Source organism: Mastigoproctus giganteus, chromosome 3 (genome assembly GCF_048544385.1).
Source record: "Mastigoproctus giganteus isolate SK-2022 chromosome 3, ASM4854438v1, whole genome shotgun sequence".
Lineage (NCBI taxonomy): Eukaryota > Metazoa > Arthropoda > Arachnida > Uropygi > Thelyphonidae > Mastigoproctus > Mastigoproctus giganteus.
In genome coordinates, this window is record NC_143577.1 from 253084814 (window position 1) to 253105607 (window position 20794).

General features: G+C 41.3%; 1 protein-coding gene across 4 annotated transcripts in view; it reads left to right on the forward strand.

Moving 5' to 3' along the window:
• The window catches only part of LOC150089039 (homeobox protein cut-like 1), a 537440-nt gene that overhangs the window by 456260 nt on the left and 60386 nt on the right, over positions 1 to 20794 (forward strand). For all 4 annotated transcript variants that reach the window (XM_090369790.1, XM_090369791.1, XM_090369794.1 and 1 more), the window contains one exon: positions 15736 to 15803. In XM_090369790.1, coding sequence (XP_090225916.1) covers positions 15736 to 15803 — 68 coding nt within the window. The remainder of the gene's footprint in view (positions 1 to 15735; positions 15804 to 20794) is intronic.

Genomic DNA, 20794 nt, shown 5'->3' on the forward strand with positions numbered 1-20794 from the left:
TTCGAGTACTCAATGACAATCAGTCTGGAGTCATTTGTTTACTTATGGTTTTCCCTTTCTGGGGACTGAACGGTCAGCATGCACATGTCTCCGGGGAAGAGCACGTTCAGGCCTCATTTAGCCTTTAGGCAACAGGATTAAATCAGATGACAGATTCTCTTTGAACTGCTTAAAGTTACCGATTTACTATCGATCTGAACTTAGTTCCTACTGAGAAAGCTCACAAAAAAAAGCAAACAGTTCAAATTATCATTAATAACTTCTTCATTCATAATAACTTTTTATTAATAGTTATTAATAGTTCATTAATAACCTTTTGAGATCGTAGTAACCCAAATTATAAGCTGTATTTTTACAGCTGTAGCTCTGTAGTTAGTCTACAGAGCAATAGAAATTGGTTCCATTGAGTGAAGAATCTCGCTGGATTTATTCTGATCAAATAAACGGGTGTGGTGGTGCCAGGTTGTATTATACCAACAATAAAGTTCGGAGGAAATTGGGTTATGGTGTGGGAATGTTTCTCATGGAATGGTCTAGGATCATTGGTGGACGTTCGAGGAACCATGGGCGCCGATGCCTCCCTTAGCATTTTGGACAATTCCATGTAGCTATTCTTTGGTACATACCCAACGTTTGTTTCAACACGATAATGCCCATTCCATAATGCTGATGTGGTTCGCGAATAGTACATGAACGTGGATGTGCAAAAGTCTTTTAAAAAAGTCAAATACCTAATGAACACCCGTGGGATGAACTGGTAAATAGGGTGAGGATCAGACGAACACGTCCCATGTCTGTCGATCGTTGGTAGATGCCTGCCCAGGAGGGTGCAGTGTGTCACAGCGGCCAAAGGGAGATCGACGCTCTATTAAAACGAGTGGCAGTGACATCGGTGCGAAACTGACGTGTGTCCGGGCCAGTAATTGTCTAATGACTGATAATACGTAAACCACTTTGGCCGACTGGCATACAAGGGGTATGGTTCTAATTGTTTGTAACCTAACTTGCTTTATACAAATGATAGATTGGTCACTGCTATGTTGATTTATTCTTGAGATGTATATGGACCATACCTAGGATGGCGGGTTGGAATAACACAAAGGCAACTCAAGCTGTGTGTGTTTGTTATTAGTGTATCTTGTCTACAAACAGTGTGTTTGAAGGCGGGTTTTACCCTCGTGGGTAGCACAGTTGGTATAATCACTGCCCTTCCCATAGCGGCAGAAAAAGATTCCACTTCGAATCCAGTCAATGACGCGAGGAATTTTTTTTTTTTTTTTGCCTTTTTTTTGCCCTTTTTTTGCCTTTTTTTTTTCTTTTTTTTTTAAGTTGATCAGATTGGTAGCCTTTTTCTTCTTGTCAACGAGGGTTATGTCTGGTCTATTGTGCGGGATCGTCTTGTCCATTATTATGGCGCGGTCCTAGTACAGCTTGTGCGCTGGGTTCTCTAGTACGGCCTGAGGTTCGTAATTGTAATACGATACTATACACTTTCTTTGATCAATTGGTATTTTTTCGCTAGCTTCTGATGTATTAATCTGTCGATCTGGGCGATCCCCCTGCATCTCACGGTGATGTGGAGAAATGTTTCTGGGGCCAAGTGACATTGTCGACTTGTGTCATCTGTCACTCTGGGGTCCTTGGCGATGTTTTTCCATACTTATTGGTGTTGATTACCTGGTCTTGGATGGCGAACATGAATCCTTCGCTGTCGGGGAAGAGCCTCGCCGTTATTATTATTAACAAGCATCGCACTTTCACAAATACCAACACTACACACAAAGGCCGGCCATGGAACTTTCCTCACCACAAGATGACACAGTGGCGAATGGGGGGGGGGGGAACCCTAGAATCTGCAAAAAACCCTCCAATAATAATCATTATTATGTAAAAATTTTAAACTCAAAAAAGTAGGTGGAACGACTCTGAGACCTCAGTGTCAATGGATACTTCCGGCAAAATATTAATAAATACATCTGTTGAAATAGTAAGAAAGCATACCTAATTCGTCCTCTTCCATCACTTTCTAAGATGTTGATTCTCTTAGTTAATTCATCCCACGTATACAAAGAGCAAGTTGTTAATATTCGTCTAAATATACTGTTTAGATTATTGGTATCCTTTGGATCTCTCTTTAAATTCGAGATTTTTAATCAGGTCAGTCCCATTTTGTTAAAAGGGTGTATGCAATGAGCACACGTTCACTGAAACAGAATGAATACAATGACACCGACCTCGTTTATAAGACCATATTGCGCATACGCCTTAAATTCCACAAGAAAGTTGTCAGCGGAAATTCGAAGTACCAGTTCAAGTGACACGAGAGTCTTCGAGAAAATGAACCGACCCATTTGAGACCCTCGTTCTATAGGAAATAGTTTTAAGAAAAGCTGAATTATGTTATTTTTTGGGCGTCAACTCAAACCATCTTAAATCTTATGCACAACACGTATGGTGAGTATTCCATTGAGTACCCGACATCCAGCCAAGAATTTGGGCATTCCTCGTAACTGGACTGACAAGGAATGGCACTATGTGCTCTTCACATATTACAATTAGCAGTCAGATTCTCGTCGTATCAGAGTGTGGCGTGAAGGAGGAACTCGAAACAACCCTCTGTATGTAAAGGAACACAATTATTTTAGTGGAGGTGGATTGCTCTTATGGGGCATTAGTCTCTGTGGTCGTACAAACTCATACATCATCAGGAACGGGACCCTGACAGCACACGGGTTTAGAGATGAGATCCTGTAATCCATGGCTTATCCCTATTTTGGTGCTATAAGCGAATAATTCGTTCTGATGGACAGCAGCACTCACCTGTAGGGCAGCTAGTCAACAATATATCTGAAGGTGAGGGTATTGAATGGGTTAGCCTGTTTGGTTCGCCCCAGGAAGACGTATTTCAATGACCACAATACTTTGCTTGTGATACATCGTTTTGCAATAAAGTAGCATGCTAGGATCCCCCTAATTATTTTGGCCACCGGATTTAAATTTGGCTGTTGTCCTGTTGACCAATAATGGAACATAAATATTCTCAAACTTTGAATTAGAAAAATCACCCATGAAGGTCCCAACGTGTATTTATTTGTAAGCTCACTATTTGTCACTCAAGAAGAAATTGGGAATGTGGTGGAAGAACTCGAGCAAGAGATCTCTTGCAAAAGCACTCGAGGATAATGAAGCAGAAGAAACCGAGTTGTCCCAGTAACGCTAGCCAGATAAGGAATGCCACGACTACAGCGACAGAATGGAGCACTTGTTATTGAACTGAAGATGTGGCACCACATCTGAGAGAGGACAAATACGTCTGTGAAGCTGTGCTTTGTATTGACAGAAGAAGTGAACAGTTAAAGACCAATAATTTATCTTCAAGTCTGTGCTGCTGCTGTGTGTGTGTGTGTTTACGCAGTCTGACCCCCTCGGACTTCTCTCCATCCGGCTGCCTCGGCCAACACGTTCCATAGCGTGCATGTGACTGCACGCACAGGTTTGCCAAGTGTTGTCACTGAAATGAAGTCACCCTGGATGGAGGGTATACCGTAAATTAGACTTGTCTGTAGGAGAAATTTATGAGGAGGGGGACGTTCATTAATTAACCGAGCCGGGTCGTAGCCTTGGCCCACTATTAGGAACAATCGGTCACAGAATAAACAATAATGGAGGTATTTGTGTGTGATGGCTCGGATCGGTGTGCGATAAGGCCCTTACCTTGCCACTCTCTGCTCAAGGGCGGAGTTAGTGAAATTCTTCTTCTCGGTAGGGGGTGGTGCGAGATTGTTGGAACGTCCGCTGGGCGTCCCACGGCGATAGGGTTACGTTATGAAATATTAATGCCTCCCTATAGCGTCTCCAAGCGTTCATCCATAAATTATTGATAAAAACACCATAAAAAGCCGGATACTGGATCTAATTATTAGTGTGCGATGGCAGTCCGTGTGACCTTCATCTGTCTTTCCGACTCGCTTGATTGACCCTCTCCGCACTTCTTTTTTTTTTTTTTTTTATCGCTATTGGCCGGATAAACAGAGTAACGGAAATAATCCGCAGACCGCCTTTTGACAATGGCCAATCGTGTCACGGAAGTTTGCTTTTTTCTCAGAAGTAGCAATCCTCGTGCGTTGAAAAGTTCACTTTCATTAATCAGTGCCCTCTACCGTCACCTTCTGGGAAATCTCGATTAAAATGTAATACGTGGACGGATTTTCAGGTATGTCCAGTGTTCTTTTTGGGCCTTCTTGTTTCCGGTGTGTGTGTTTGGGGAGGGAGGGAGTTTGTAGGGGAGTAACGCGTGGCGTACTGCTGTGTGCGAATGTTTTGCGTCATCCCTCTTACACTGATTCCTGGTGAACGCTAATTTTTCAGGCTGCTGTTGCCATCTGGTGTCGCTTAGAAGAAACAGCTGCAAACGGCGCACATATTTATAGGAAAGTGGAAACCTGTGGAATGTTGGTGATTGTCGAATCATGATGAAGAATACCTCATCCTCCCCAGCCCATCTTGTACGATACTGAAATTTATAGATCCATGCACACGTAATATGAAAACTGAACACTTGATGTACATAAGTCTTTGAGTGCTTGTAATCCAATATTATTTATTTTTGTTATATTAATTTCGATGTAAGCCCATCTGGCCATATGCTGTCCACGGCGGGCCACTCTTCCTTGACGGTGTAATTTCTTTGATGAATGACTAATAAACTGGTACATATTTATCATATCACTGGTACATATCTACAAAAATGGCCTTACTTATGAGGTTGCACGTTGATTGTGCTGTTCTTTCCAATTGAGTTCCCTCGATGAAAATCAGTTTGATAAAAGGTAACCGGGGATGACCCATAGCTGAAATTCTTCCCGATGGATCCCCTTTTTAATAAATTGTCAGTACACTTTTGGATACATCAACAATGACAAAAGGAATTCCTTAAAAACTTATTGAAATTCTTTCAATAAGTTTTTAAAGAGCCCAATACACCAATATTCTTTGGACTTTAACCACAGGGAAGCGAAAAAGACTGAGTCTGTGCTTCTTGTTCGCCGGGCTGTGGGACAAAACAATTTTTTTTTTTTAAGTATCTAAGAGTGGATCGTTGCAATCTCAGGAGGTAATTCTCTGTTTATACCAACGTAACCAATCTGCAAATGTCCCCTTTCTCCAGCATCTTCTCGTAATCCGAACACTTCTCTCTCTCCCTCTGCTTTTCTTCACTTATTGACTGCAATAAAATATTAACACGACGACAAATTGAAATTTCGTGACTTCTTCCATCCAGCCAGTCCCCTGAGCTAGCTGTTGGAGCGGGTACGAGGTTAGCCAATACTTATTCTTAATATGTATCGCGACATTTGTTTATTTTTGCTCGAAACCGCGAATTAATACAAGCAAGACTCCTTCTCGTTAGGATTTTCAATTCTGAATGATAATTATTTTCGTTACAGTCCGGGCCAGAGTGTGATTAAAATTTTAACGTTGTCAGCGAAACATGGATGATATGTCTCGGTGTTTGGCGGAGCATTCCCTCTCGAGAGCCACACTTGAAGAGCCGGTTGACGCTCGAGAAAAATGGAAATAAAATGACAAACAATGCGAAAAGACTTTTGTTCATTCTTTTGGGGGTTAGTGAGAAAATCAACATTTTCGGGCCAAAAAGGATGGAAAAAAGTAATAAAAAAAAAGCGACTGAGGATTTTGTAGCGAGATTAATTCACAGTTGGGTTACAGGTTTCTATCAAATGGCAGAGCGATTACTTTCTTCGCTCGCTGGAAGCGGGAGGGAAGGAGATGAATTGGATGGTTATGCACCATAAGCCAAGTTAACAAATGGAAGCCGCACAACTCTCATATATCATGCAGCCGATTCTTTTTTCGTTGCTAACGTGGGGATTTAATTACGGTGTATTCGCCCTCGCTTATAAAACGAATACCTGAAGTGACAGTACCAAAGACTGGCGTTCTTCCATAAACCACTTTCTCTATTTGGTCTATTCTTGTGGCTTTCCAATAGCGTCCAAAGTGTCACGTAGTTATTTATTTATTTCTTCTTCTTTTAAAATAGGCTGGGTTTTAAATAAATTTTAATGGAGCCCAGGAACTGTCGAAAGTATCCTAACAGACCTTTCTAATTAACCCACCCTTCAAGTTTCTTAACTTTAGAGTACTGTTCCATCAACTGGCTCACATTAACCCATTCATCCATCTGCATTAATTTGACGCAGTGGGGTTCGCTAGTGGTGTTTAGAATGGGGAAGAAAGAAAGGGGGGTTGGAGCCATAAGTATGCTTTCTCCCTTCTTGCTTGTTACATCGTGTCCTGCACAAACAATTTTTTTTTAATGTCGCGATCTGTGGTGACTCAATGCGCATGTCAGGAAGTGACGACATCAATCGGGTGACACAAAATGACATCTGGTATTCGTGACATCACGTGGCGTGGGTCGTTAGCCTTTCATTTGCGAAGCTTCTACCGCCGTTAATTCTGCAGTTAAGTTTGTCTTTTTTTCCCCCCATCTCTCGCTCGCTCTCTCTCTCTCTCTCCTCGTTCCTATACTAGCAGGGCAATAGAACTTATGGAGCCTTAGATCTTTACTGGCAACGAAGTGCTATAGCTCATTGATTTATTGTGTTTACTGTTGCCGGGAATTACTGCTGGGGCTCGGGAGGAGGGGGGTGACACGGGCCACAGGCCTCTGATTTATACCTGTGTGTCATAATGAGATATGTAGTGCACGCTAAGCCTACTTGGCCGTGAAGATCAATAATCGGTAAAATGGCACCGGTAATAGGCCCATGTATCACCCCTCGATGAAATGACCTGGGGAAAAGATTATCATTCTTCTCACTTCCGTTCCCCCGTGGCCCCCCAGCGTGCTCTAGATCTCGCCTTTTCTTGTCCCCCCATTTTTTTTTTTTTAACTTCTTTCGCCCCTCTTCCACCGTGTTTCAAATTTCTCTTTACTATCGGAGATTTTGACCCAACTGTTTTGTGGGAAACGGGGAGAGACTTTTTATAGTGTACATGCTCCTGATTTCCCACATATCCTCCCCTTTCGGTTTGCCATCCCCTTCTGCCCCTCTTCTTGCGTCCCTCGGCTCCTTTCTGGATGGTTTGCTCAGCCACATCTTTTATCTGCAGAGTAACCAATAGGCTGATTGGAGGCGCCCATTTCGGCCACATGCGGCCATCCAAACGAGCACAGTCGATTTCCCCATTACTACAGCAATACCTATAAATCTGTCAGCATTTTTGTAGCTGCCTAATTGGCAGGAAGCCTGTAATGGTGTGCCATTTCGGCACGGATATGGGGTTGGACTGCTTTCTCTTTCTCTCTTTTTTTTTTTTTTTTTTTTGTTTTGATGTTCCTTTCTCCTTCTCAGTCTGTGTGTGTGTGTATGCGCGGGCGCTACCGAGTAGTTTTAATGTTGTGGGGAGGAATGAAACTGGACCTTTGTGCCTGGCCCAGTTCCATCCCACCCCTTTTCACAGCGCACAAAGTAAGAGTAGAGCATCTCTAATGAGAATTAACCAATATAGAAGGGGGATGCGATAGCCCATATTTTCAGAAAAATCCTTTCGATTGTTTATTGCGCGCTTATTTGTCAATAAACCCACATTTTAGGAGAAAATTAGCCACTAGGAATTTTTATATTAACTTTATACACTTAGATCAAGTAAGGTCAGAAAATATTCTAGCCTTTAAAAGTGTAAGAAAATAATAATACGAGTTCTTGCAAAGTCTACACCAGGAGAAAACAGTCTCTCCATAATTGCATCCGCACAACGAGTTGTCCCAGCATTTCACAATGCATAAAAGGCAGTTCCCTTTCGAAAATAATCTGCCTTTTGTTAGGTAACACTTCCATCACCTGTAATGATCACTATCGATTGAATTCATCACCTTAGTCGATAATATTACCAGTTGCTCATGCCAAGTAGATGATTGATTTATTCATTCCTTTTGTTGCAGTTTTTCGAATTCTTTTTCCACTAGTCAGACATTCGAGAAATTTTAGCTATCGACTTTTTAAAGGTTAACTTTTTTCTTTTTTTTTTTTTTAGTATCAGTGACTCTTCATCACCCTCGAAATTTTCTTGGTCTCGCTGTTGACATTTTCTGCTTGGTGTGGAATAGTAGGGGTGGTAACCTTTGCGCTGTCCTTTGGGTCCAGGAAGCTGACATCCCAGGCATTCGCTGCAGTAACTAATGCGATTATGGTGTTTTAATATTTAGTATTTTAATTTCCAATGTCCGGTCTGTTTTAAGCAGGTAATTAAATATTTCTTTCCATCTTTTGGATGGTGGATTCTTTTCAGAACCGTCTAGAATACCATACCAATTTAAAAATTAAAGATTGAGCTATTTTTCTGGACGCATACATACACTAATCAGGGAATAGCATCTTAATTCTTGCAAAACAAAACATTAAGGGGTTTTTTTTTTTTTTTTATCAGAATCTGTTTCAACACTCTCATTGTTCATGTGTCCGCTGAGTCCTCTGATGAAAGATGCGATGCTGTGTGTTGAATTCTCCGATCCACTCCGTTCACGGTTCTTTATCATTTCCGCTTTGCAAGTCATTGCTAAATGGACCTCGATAACAGTAGAGTATACTGTCCTAACCGAACTGAGATCCATTACGGAAGTTTTATTGAGGTCTGATATCAGTAAATAAAAGGACTCTAATTCATATAAGAAAACTAGTTTTATTTACGCACTGATGGAAGCTATTTTTCCACTCTCCCGTCCTTCAAGTTTTGTTTTTACTAGTGTATGCACATTTAGGCACCAGACACTCTTGGAAATCTCTGCAATAGGCGCCATATTTATTATTGTTTGCCTTATTTCAAATAGATATTCAAATATGAATTTGCAGTACCCATGAATCCACGAAGATTTTATACATGCGACAATCTTTTAACCAAAGCTGCTATGATTTTAGTTCTTCAACCGAATAGGAATTATTCCTGTACACATTATCCTTAAAAAAGTGTTATAACAAAAATCATGTGGATTAAAATCTAGTCAGTAAAGTGGCCAGAAATATCCAACTCCGAAGCGAGCAGGATATCGATTTGAGATTGTTCGGTTGTGATCATATTTGCTAAGGAAATCAAGACCGCTTTTGTCATATATTGCCTTGCTCCATCGTATGAGAAAAATCTCTCTTGCCTACCATCTTGAGCGTTTGGTCACGATTTGGAATAAAGTCATCTCCCTTTTCAGTGTCGTACATTGCGCAAACTTCTCTCAAAAATCTGTTTGCTTCTAATCATCCTGTAAATTGTAGGTCTTCTTGGAGGACGTTGTGCATCTTAATAAAATTACCATTTCTATAAAACTTTTTCACATCAAACGCATACTGCTCACAACATGTCAAATGAATTCCCATACCTAGCTTTATGGGTGTGTTTTTCTTCTAAAAGATACCGCTGACCAGTATTAAACTTCCAACTCCATGACATTAATTTCATTACTATAAGTTAATTAATTAAATATGAAGATTTAAACTAGAGCGTCTTTTATTCATGACTTTCTATTCATCCATCAAAAATTTGGTACATTTACTCTTCTTCACAATCAAAGAAAGCCATCAGCTTTGGATGCGGATTCTTTCCCAATTTGCAGGTTCTATCGGCTGTTTTTATTTCCAGAATAAATGCACTCACTTTGTTTATTGATCGAACCTCGTATGTTGAACTGCAGCCCAGTGATTCTTCTATCCTGACGTGTCCAGCAAAGAACCGGCTGGTGTTCGTTGAGTTTATATTGGACCGAGACAGTTCCTCCACTAAAGGTTTCTTAGATAGCAGTGGGTTATTTATGGATGTCTGCTTGATGTTGAATGGGTTGCTCGCTACTAACGGAGCCATTGGGCAATGGATACAATGTGTTAGCTGCTTGGAATGAGTGCAAACACCATTCTTGCCACATGCAAGTGTGTCTGTTTGCTCACGACCAGTCTGTGTGCTTAAATGACGTCAGAGCAGTCCGAATCAACGTCAACCGGTTTCAATTGTAAATCCCTATATCACATTAAAGTACACAATAGCAGACCAGATGTAATTCCTCTGTTTGTATGCCTAATGCAGGAGAGACTTCCCTAAGAATACTATTCCAGATTTGCCACGTGACATGATCATATGTTTTCTCAGTTCACTAAATCCCGCAAATATGATTTCTGTGAATTTTGTTAGGACGGAAGTATAGCAGTCAGGGTGGACACAAGAAATTGGTGGGTGAAGAAATGTAACCAAATATTTACATAAAAGGGGATTTTGAATGCTTGGTCCTGTGTAATGGGGTTTCTATGCTCTTTGGTTCGCATTTGTCATGCTGTACACCGCTGATGCTTATTAAAGTCAGGTAATTAAGTTACAAAAATATCTTGTAACATCAACAATCAAAACACGGCACCTATTTTAAGCCATACTTTTAATAAAAAGAACATGGCATTTATCATGGCAATGGTAATACAAGAGGATCTACAATCATGAAGTCTTAAGTTCAGAAATACTACCTCTACCAATCCGGCTATCTCCATAACCGATCTCTGTTCATGATAATTAACCATATAGAACACTATTTCATATTGGGGGGGAGGTCCCATCTCTTTGAAAAATGCCAGCTCTCCCAGTGCTCTCTTGGTAGCACAGTTGGTAGGATCGCTGTTTTCCCCACACCGCGTGGAAAAGACCTGAGTTCGAGTCCCGTCGACGACGTGAGGAATTTTTATGGGTCTTTTTCACAACTTGGCTGTGTTAGTCGGTCTCAGGCGAGGATGGCATGGTTTTTTTCTCCTGGAAACCCAGGTTTTTCGTCCAGCAAACAGAAAATCGACCATGCAAGTGTCAACACATCAATTTACATATTTCTCAATATACACGGAGAAATATGTTGCTGATGCTCCTAAAACCCTACAACAACAACTCTCCCAAAGTCTCTGTTTTCTCTTTTATTTGCTTTTACCCTTGCGTTAAATCTTTCAGTTAAGTTTCCTCTCAGGAAAAGTGACCCACCGGTTGCGTTTCCACAGGTCCCGAAACTTCACTGATTCCGAACCTTGTATACAACATTTTGGTTTGGTGAATTTTTGTGTCTCCTTCATTTACAGATGATATTAAGAGCCACACAACCATAGCAAATCTCATATTGTCACAATTGTAGCTCAACATCAGTCATCTTACATATTGCAGAACATGAAACTAATCCCGGAGAAATATTACTTTATGAAATTCGATGACTTACACAAAAAGCATGTTTGAGACCAGAAAGGAACCTCTCGGAGCAGTTGCTCAAAGAAAAAGATCGAATCAGTATATGTGGTATCCTTACTAGCCACGTGAGGGAATTCACAAGTTTCCTGTGAGAAGCTCCCGAGTGAACTCCCGTTATTATTTATTTATTTATTTATTATTAAATCTGTTTATTGCTCTGCCGAAGAGCCACCCCCTGGACAGCAGGAAGCTAGGGGGGTGATAGTTACATACAGAGGTTAAGACAGGGACATGTGTCTGGCGGTTACATGGGGCACATGTATGCTTAACCCGAAAGGTACAGAACTTACAGCGTTTATTATTTTACATAATTGAAAGAATTATAGGATATTATTTTCTCAAAAGTGCTATAAATTACAAAACCATGAGAGAAATGTACAAAATATAGAGAAATGAGGCAGTCCTTCACCGGTTGTTGCACGTGGTATCTCTTCAATCTTGACTGTCCTAGTGCTCACAGCCAGGCGTCTTTGGAGTAGTAGATTCTAAGAGAGAGGACCATTGATGGCTTCACTTTATTTTCCTTTTCACCTATCTTTAACGGGATGCATTGTGGTGGCATTTTCCACTTTGTGGAAAATGCCACCACAATGCCCCCCCCCAAATGAATTTCACTTGGGTTGTACATGATCAGCTTGTCGTTTGCTTCTGTTCTCCGACACCCTTTTCCAAATTTCGCGTCGAGAGGGATCAATATTTCTCAATCCATTTTGACTGGTTTCAGACCTTAAAAGTATTTCCACTTTGTGGAAAATGCCACCACAATCATTAGTGGCGCTTGTTTCGAGTATCCGTTGTGAAAGCATGTGTTCGTTCAACCCTCTGTTATGGATTGTCAAAAAGTGTTAGCGAGCTTCATAGGTATGGTGTTCTGATTTTCTATGTTCATTCAGCATATGAAGTTTCACGTGTTGTTAGGAAACACTCCACTTGAGATTCATAACCTGTTGAAATAAGAGTTAAGAAGAGTTGAGGAATCATTCCTTGTCATTTGATTTGCTTGATGGTGTGACAAGAAGATCCAGAAGGTGCACGCAGTGCCCCTTCTGGATCTTCTTGTCACACCATAAAGCCCCCCCCCCCCAAATGAATTTCACTTGGGTTGTACATGATCAGCTTGTCGTTTGCTTCTGTTCTCCGACACCCTTTTCCAAATTTCGCGTCGAGAGGGATCAATATTTCTCAATCCATTTTGACTGGTTTCAGACCTTAAAAGTACGATCAATACTGAACGTTCAGCAATTGCTACAGACTTGGTGTATAAGTCTGAATTAAGATCAAAAATTTCACCGGCGCTCTTGTCAGAGTTTCTAGAACTGAGTGGGGTCTTCCTAGATCTTTAAGAATCTACTATAATTCTCTTTCTCCCTATGGTTGCCTATGCTGCTGGCGATTGGTTCCATAGGGTACGGACTGTACAATTTCAGTCAAAATTGGTGTCAATCCAGCGTACAATGTTACTTTGTATTTTGAAGATTTGTCGAACGGTTTCAACACCTGCTTTGCAGGTTTTAGCTGGGACGTTATCGCTTGATCTCTACGTAATTTTCAGAGGCTTATGTTATCGCTTGAAATGTCAGATTCCCACTACTTTTTGGAACCACCAGATCTTTGGAATTTCTATTAACACTCAAGTCGATGTTAAAGCTGAACGACAAAGAATTTGGCAAGAGTTGATCAATTTGTGGCAGAGTAGGTGGGATGGCACAATACTGGGCAGTGCAACATGTAAGTTTTTTCCTGAAGTTGATTCTCTTATGGATAAAAAATCTACAGTCTGGTTTAGCCTTGACTTGTTTACCTCCTATTTGTTATCAGGACATGGATCATTAAATAAGAAACTGTTTAAATTTTGCTTGTCTCTTACGGAACTCTCATTGTGGCGGTGTTTGTTTGTTTGTTTGTTATTTGGTTTTTAGGAGCATTAGCAACTAAGGCCATATTGCTCCGGGAGATGCGGTGGTCATTTCCTGACCTTTCCGCATCTTCCGTATTTGGTGGTGACGGGCTCGAACCCCGGTCTAATCAAGAAGCGTGTGCTACGCACCGCTGCTCCTTCCCACCTGGCTACGGAGGCGCTGTGGCGGTGTGGAAGATTGGTAGCACGCGTTATACTCTTTTCCCTCATACAATGAATTTCGAGTAACTCTGCAGAATGCAATTCTCAACTGTTCATCAGGATTGGAACCTAATTTTGTATCAAACGCCATCAGTTACCGCGCCCTTCAGGATTTTGCTAAGGCAGCCTTCAATAAAAGGCTTGCAATTCTTTCTGCAATGACTGCACCTGCGAATGTTTCAAATTCAGCTCAAATCTCTTCACCTTCACTGCAATGACGCCCATTTTCTCAACAAGATCTACAATTTTGGACTTGTGTTGTGTGTGTGTTTTTTTTTTGTTTTTTTTTTGCAACTCTACAAGTGTACTACAACTACAAGTTTAACGATGAAAATTCCTGTGCTCCTGAAATTGCTCGGCTGGCTGCTAACTGACTGTGACTTTGTTATTGATGAATGCAGGACTTACCGGATGTCACAGTTAACCTAAGCTGTTTATAAGGTTTGTGCCTGCTTCTGGGCTAAAATGCTTGTGTAAAGTTTTGTCGGTTGAATGGTACTGGTCTAGGGATTTTTTTTTGTTTGTTTTTGGGATTATTATCCTTAATTATTTTCTTTGACCTTGTATATAACTTTTAATTTTTTTTTTTTGATATTTATGTTAATTTTTAAAAGTTAGCGAGATTACTTGCATTGTTTACTTTGAAACCTCAAAGTATCATCTGTTTACCTCAATATGTTGAGGTTAACATATTAACATAACGGTCCAAGTCTGTTAATTTTGTGTCCAGTATTTAATTTTTGTATAGTTGTGAAAGATTTTTTTTTTTCTCACTATTTTTGGCTGGAGTCATTGGCTCGAACTTTGTTGGGCTCTTGGCTTCCCTGTCTTCTGCTGCTGGCTGGTAACCCCTGGTCTACCTTCCCGTGGTGGTAGCGCGTTTCCGACCTGCTGATTCCGGGTAGCCAAACAGCCAGTTCATTTCTGGCCATTTCTGCAGAGTCCTGTGTCTTAAAAGTGAAACGAGGCTGAGATGAACTAACGTTCCAGGTGCTGCTCTACACAAAATACATACATACAGACAGACTTGGTGTTGTTGAGAGGTGCTGGTATCGCTCCTTATTTTTCGAGGAGGGAGGGAGGGTATTCTGGTTTTTATCGTCTCACAAAGAGACGATAAAGACCGATCCGGAATCCGGTTTCGATAGCTGTGTCTTCAGATCAGACTTATGAACCAATGTAAAGTAAAATTTATATACACTGTATTACTCACGTTTATGTTGTTCCATATGCGTATACTGTATATGCTTTATTTATGTAAACCCTTCTCACTTTTGTTACGAATTAGGGGTCGTAACAGGTGAATAGAATCAAAAGAACTTGTGCAAAAGGTGTAGTAGGAAAAGAAAAGCGATGTACCATTTGGACTGTGCATGTAAATTATACCTGTCACATTTAAAGGCAGTCTATCTCTCATTATGGACCTCTGGCTGCCTCATCTGCTTCTAGAACAGATTTTGGTTCCTAGTTATTGACCGGGAAACCATGCAGATTGTTGAGTTCCCTCCGTGCTGTGGTAGCAATGAAGAATCATGATGTGATTTATGTATTTTACAAAAGTCGCATTATTGTACTCAAGTATGACTTCTAATGGGTGTAAGCGATCCCTATTTGTGTGTTTCCGAGGACGGATCAATTCGTAATTGGAGATATGGTCACGTGAACATATTTCCTTGTAAAGAGCTTAGATCTTCACGGTTGTCGTGGTAACCGACAGGAAAAGAGCGAACTGTTGCCTCTTTTATAGTAATCATCACAGCTTCCCAATCCGCGGCTGTGTATAACGAGTGTGGTCCAAGTCCGTTCCAAATAGCTCGGTCATGAATACATGCTTAGCTTTGTGCTGCGGTCCTTTTTCTTTGCCTTGTGACCTTTCGACCCATTGTGGCTCGTTATACGAAAGAAACGTCTTTAGGCCTAATGCAGTAAGCCTATTTTGCAACCGTCTGCGAATTGAAAAGGGGCGGCTGCCGAGAACCAGAGGGACAGACAAAAGAGAGAGAGAGGCGATCGGTAACAATCCATTACGCATTCCCTCATAGTGTGTAAGGTGGTATCACACCTGCGGCAACGAACGCACCGCAAGAACGCCACTGGTAATTTATGACTGAAAGGATTACTGTGTTGGCCGTAGCGCAGTCGGGCCACACAAAAGGCGCCAAAAAATTTATGCTCTGATTTTGCTCGCGCTTTTCTTTCACCCTGCAACTCTCGAGACATTTGCTCGACTTTGCTTGCCGCGTGGGGGATACATTTAGCAACCCGCACGTGTTTGAGCTTTGCGCCCGGCTAACTGTTTTATTGTTCTAATCGAGTTCTTTGCTCTTTCTTTGCAGAAGTGACAATCAAGCACCTCCGCGAACAAGTGCATGAGTACGAAGACAAATTAGAAATCAACATACAGGTAAGACATCTTTTTCTTCCCCCTTATTTTTCAAAAACACCGAACAAATTACTATTTCTTTCCTAATTTATTCTTGACACTCTCCTTACTTGTCTAATTACACCATCCAAGTTTGGATGATATCTCAAAGATATCGTGAATATTTGAATAGTGTCCTTCTGGCATCTTTGAAAGAATTATACTCAATAGTATTGAAATGAATTCATAATTCCGTTGACAGTTCCCTGGGTTCACTTCAGAAATGCAACGACCCCTCATTCTCAAAGAAGGTAACCACCCAATTTCGATTTGACCTTAGCCACACTAACTGCCTCTACCACATTTGAGACAAATTATTCTAATGAACGTCAACTTCATGAGATCCAATATTCTGTTGTTCTCTGGAATTTTATATTTATTCTCCCTGGTTCTTGTCCTAACATACCTTCCTCATTCATTTTATTCCAAACCCTTCAACGCCTTATACACCTCAATCGGACCCCCTCGCCTTAGATGGCTAGTTGCCAAACATGAAAATTTTCATCTTTGACTGAATCGTAACCCCTAGATCTTTCTAGTAGAGAACCACTTTTAGTTCCCCTTCCCCTAGCTTATATGTGACTCCATGCTTTCTGTTATCCAAATTGTTTTTAAAACAACACGGCCTGGTTCGAATCGTTAATTATACTTTGACAGCTTCCCTCGGGAACCATCGTCAATATCACTTATGTAAACTAGAAAGAGGCGGGGACCCAACATCGATTCCTGAGGGACTTAACTTGCTACACTGGTCCACCCTGAAGACTGACCATTTATGACCAAACCTCTGTCTCAGTCTCTTAGCCAGCCTACGATCTTACTAAAGTCCCAATTTGTTTCAGTTTATATAGCAGCCTTTCATGAGGGATGGTATTAAAAGGTTTAAGTCTAAATATACACTGAGTGATCACTGAATTATGACCATCTACCTAATACTTCGTAGGTCCTCCTTTTGCCCTCAGTACAGCAGCTATCCGACGTGGCATTGATTCAACAAGACGTCGGAAGCGTTCTGGAGGTATGGCCAACCAAGCTGTGTAATGCAGTCAGCTATAGAGGTGATTGGTGTATCCAGACGCCTGACATGTCTTTCCAGAGTGTCCCATATCGGTGGAGTTCGGAGGCCAATCGATATGCTGGAAGTCAGAACTGTGTTCCTCAAACCATTCCAGTACATCAAGTGCGCGATGACTCGGCGCATTGTCATCTTGGAAGACACCATCGCCATTCGGGAAAAAATGTAACATAGTGGGGTGTACACAATCAGCAAGCAGTTGACGAGAGCGGAGACTACTGATACGTTGTTCCACATGCCAGGGCTCCAAGTTCCTGCCAGTGAAACATGCCCCACACCATACAACCGCCTCCACCAGCCTGCACTTTTGATGCCATTCATGATCGATGAAGAGCCTCATGTTGTTGACGCCAAATCCGTATACGACCATCCATGGTGTGGAGTAAATAACGTGACTCATCCGACCAGCACACCTCTTCCAGTCTTCTAATGTCCAACTTGCATGCTCTTTGCACCAGGCGAGTCTTTTACGCCAATGATCCTTGGTTAGACGAGGATGCCGTAGGGGTCGTCTGTTGGTATAGCCCATACGTGGGAGCGTGCGACACATGGTCATGCCAGATATTGTTCCGGGTTGGCCCATGTTGTATTGGGTAGTCAACTCTTCAACAGTGCTGCGCCTGTTCGCCTGTACGAGTTGTCGGACCCGGCGCTCATCTCTAACATCAACATTTCGCTGACTTTTGCAGTTTTGCCGTCGGGTCGTTGTTTGACCATTTTGACGCCAGTCCTGGTACACTTTAACTACGGCGACTCTCGAACACCCCACCAGTTCGGCCGTTTGGGAAATCGAGGCACCAGCTCGTCGAGCACCCACAATCTGTCCTTTATCAAAGTCCGATAAATCCTTCCTTTTACCCATCACGCTCGGAATTTTACTACCTACTGAACCACTGCCACCTTATCTGTGCTGCGTAGGTCGACTAACTGCGCACTCTCGTACCTCACATGGTCAGTGGGTCGCATTCAGTTTTCATGGGGGTGGTCATAATTCAGTGATCACTCAGTGTATATAATATCAAAATTGTTTCTTTCATTCAACTGTTTAATGGCTTAATCATAGAAATTTACCACATTGGTCGGAAATTACTTCACCTTCACGAACCCATGCTAGAATCTGTTAAGGAGGCCATTCTTGCCGAGACATTGTCCACTCGCATTCTTAACCACAGAATCCATGATCTTCTCACTAGGTCATACTCACTGGCCTATTTTTACCCAACTATAAATGCCAGTTTAAAAATAACTTTCACCTTCCAGGATGGAAGAGCAAAGTGCGCATCGAATCCAATACAGTTTTACAATTGTAAGCTAAGGATAAATGTGGTTGTCGACAGTTTTCTGGGGAAATATTTTCCACAAAAGAATCAGCGTAACGTGATATGGTATTTGTGGTGGGTCTGCAATTATTCCACCAATTTTTGAAATTTTGTAACTTCATCCCCGATTCATCAACCAAATTAAATCTTACCCCCATAAATTTTCCACTTTATAAGTTCTTTAAATCCTTAAGTCGGGAGGCTAGCGATGTACTGTACTGTTGGTGAAAGAGTCGGTAAGGATCAATGCGCAATAACCCGAAGTCCTGTATGACGTAAATCTACTGAAAATCAACAACTTCTGATTGGAAGTGTTCAAATATTTACTGCGCAGCCGCTTTGCGACTATTACCTAAACGAAAGCTAAGACAGTTTAATTTTGATGATGCCATAAAGGATGTGATTATACAAATCCTGTTGCAACGACCATAATTTTTGTACAGACAGAATGAACGGGTTTGAGCACCTAGTGGGATATATGTATTAAATGCCTCCTGAATAATATTTTATGTAAATATAAGTTCCCCTACTATGTGTCTGGCCCACTTTCATTTGATTTATCCCTTTTATAAGGATGTTTTTCTGCTTTCAGTCTATCCTGGTATGAGGAATATTTCACTGATGACATTCACGAGGAAAACGTTATTTTCGCAGCACGGTGTCGACTCCTGGTTAACAGACCCTGATATTTACTCAAAATGGCGGAACAGATTTCACTTCCGTGTATTTAATAGAAGTAATACTTGTCATTAGATGTGACTTCTGACCCAAACGTACATGTTCAGATCTATTCTGAACAGGTTATCCTCCAGTTAAGTGCTTCTTTTAAAAATAATAAATCTCCCTTTCTTCTTAAGCCTAACTACCAACTGGCCTTCATATTTTTACTAACGATTTCGCATGCGCGATCGAGTGTCATTGTGACGTAATTAACAATTACATTTCCTGTGGCAAAAGCCTTCCGGTGCGAGTAGGCAGACAGATGTCTACAAGGAAAAACTGGGAATGGGACAAGGCTGACATTAGATTGAAGACATAGATGAACAGGATATGCGATCGAGTTGATAGCAGCTCATATCCTATGGTGGCCTCTGGCTTTCAATTAGTGCGTTTTCTTTACTTTTCCTCGAGATTTATGGGCGTCTTACTGTTTGGCAGGTGTACATGTAGATGTGCATCGGAATGGTATCTGGGACTGGTTCAAATTTCTTTCCTCCTTCAGCGTGGGTGAGAAGGAAATGCACGGGAGAAACGTCAAAGGAGGCAAAAATATTAAAAATTAATTAAGCTATATTGTTTTCTTATTATTTCGGATACTAAGTGTATTTTTTTTTCGTTTTGTGTGTAATTTTAAAAAGAAATAAGATGTACTCAATACACACCTTAAACAATTCGTGTTGTTGAGAAGCTGTTATACTGTTCTGAAATCATGTGACTACTGCCAAGTTTTCTTTCACTTTTCCCGATATCAGGGGTCTTGATGAAAGAATGTCGTCATAGTAGATAATACTTGAGTTATCTATGGCCGCAAATGCAGCCAGATAACTGTTGACGTCAAGGATGCAGGTCGGGACATATTGCACAGTCACCGTGTGTTAGATAGTTTCGCCTTTGATTTCTATATTCGACATCCTGGAAAACCTGCTACACTGCCAATAGTTAAAATCATTATGACATCAAGGACAGATAGTTTGATTCCATTAACATACATATTTCGACCGGTCGAGTTTTTCCCCCGGAAAATGAAAAAACTGCCAGATGGCGCTGTTGACAACCGCATTCGTATTAATTATTCACCCTTCACTTATGACTGTGAGGTTTTGTGACTTAGAGGGGACTGAACCTTCCTCCCCCCAACTTAATTCAGAAGGTGAAGCGTGCAAAGACCTTTGTTTACTTTTGCAGTGGCTTGCCCTCCCCAGATGGGGGTGTATGATTTCGTTTTGAAGGGTTAGAAACCTTTTATTGCAGAGGCCTGTGGTGGTGTCCATTAGTTGCGCTACAGAGACCTGCTGTGTGTGATCAGCGGCTTACTGTTTTGTGCACCCCTACAAATATTAGCATCATTATGTACACTACAGTAGTTCTGATGGGGGGGGGAAGAAAGACAGGCAAAACGAACACTCTCGGTTAACAAACACAGAATTACATTGAATAGCGGCCAAATATGTTTCTGTACACATGGGTGCCTGTCGCAATTTTTCACTGTCAGTCAGCTGGGGCGCACACTCTGGTTGATATTCGCATGGGGAATTATGTTGGATACACAGATTAAAAATTGCATCTGATAATGTGCTTGCAGACTTAACCATCTTTGAAACGCAAAGGGAACTTTGTTTTTTAACAACAAGCAAAGCAAACCAGTCAGTAATTTTGGCGTAAAGGATACCCCCAAGTTAGGGACACGATATACAAGGTGTGATGATCAAAGTACGACTGGATGGTATCTTAAAAAAGAAAAAGATTGTGTAATTTCGTTCACAGAGACTAAATTTTGACAGTAAAACTGCAGAAGTTACATGATATTTTCAAAGACAAGGAAAATCATGGGGGAAACGAAGCGAAGGATATCAAAAAAA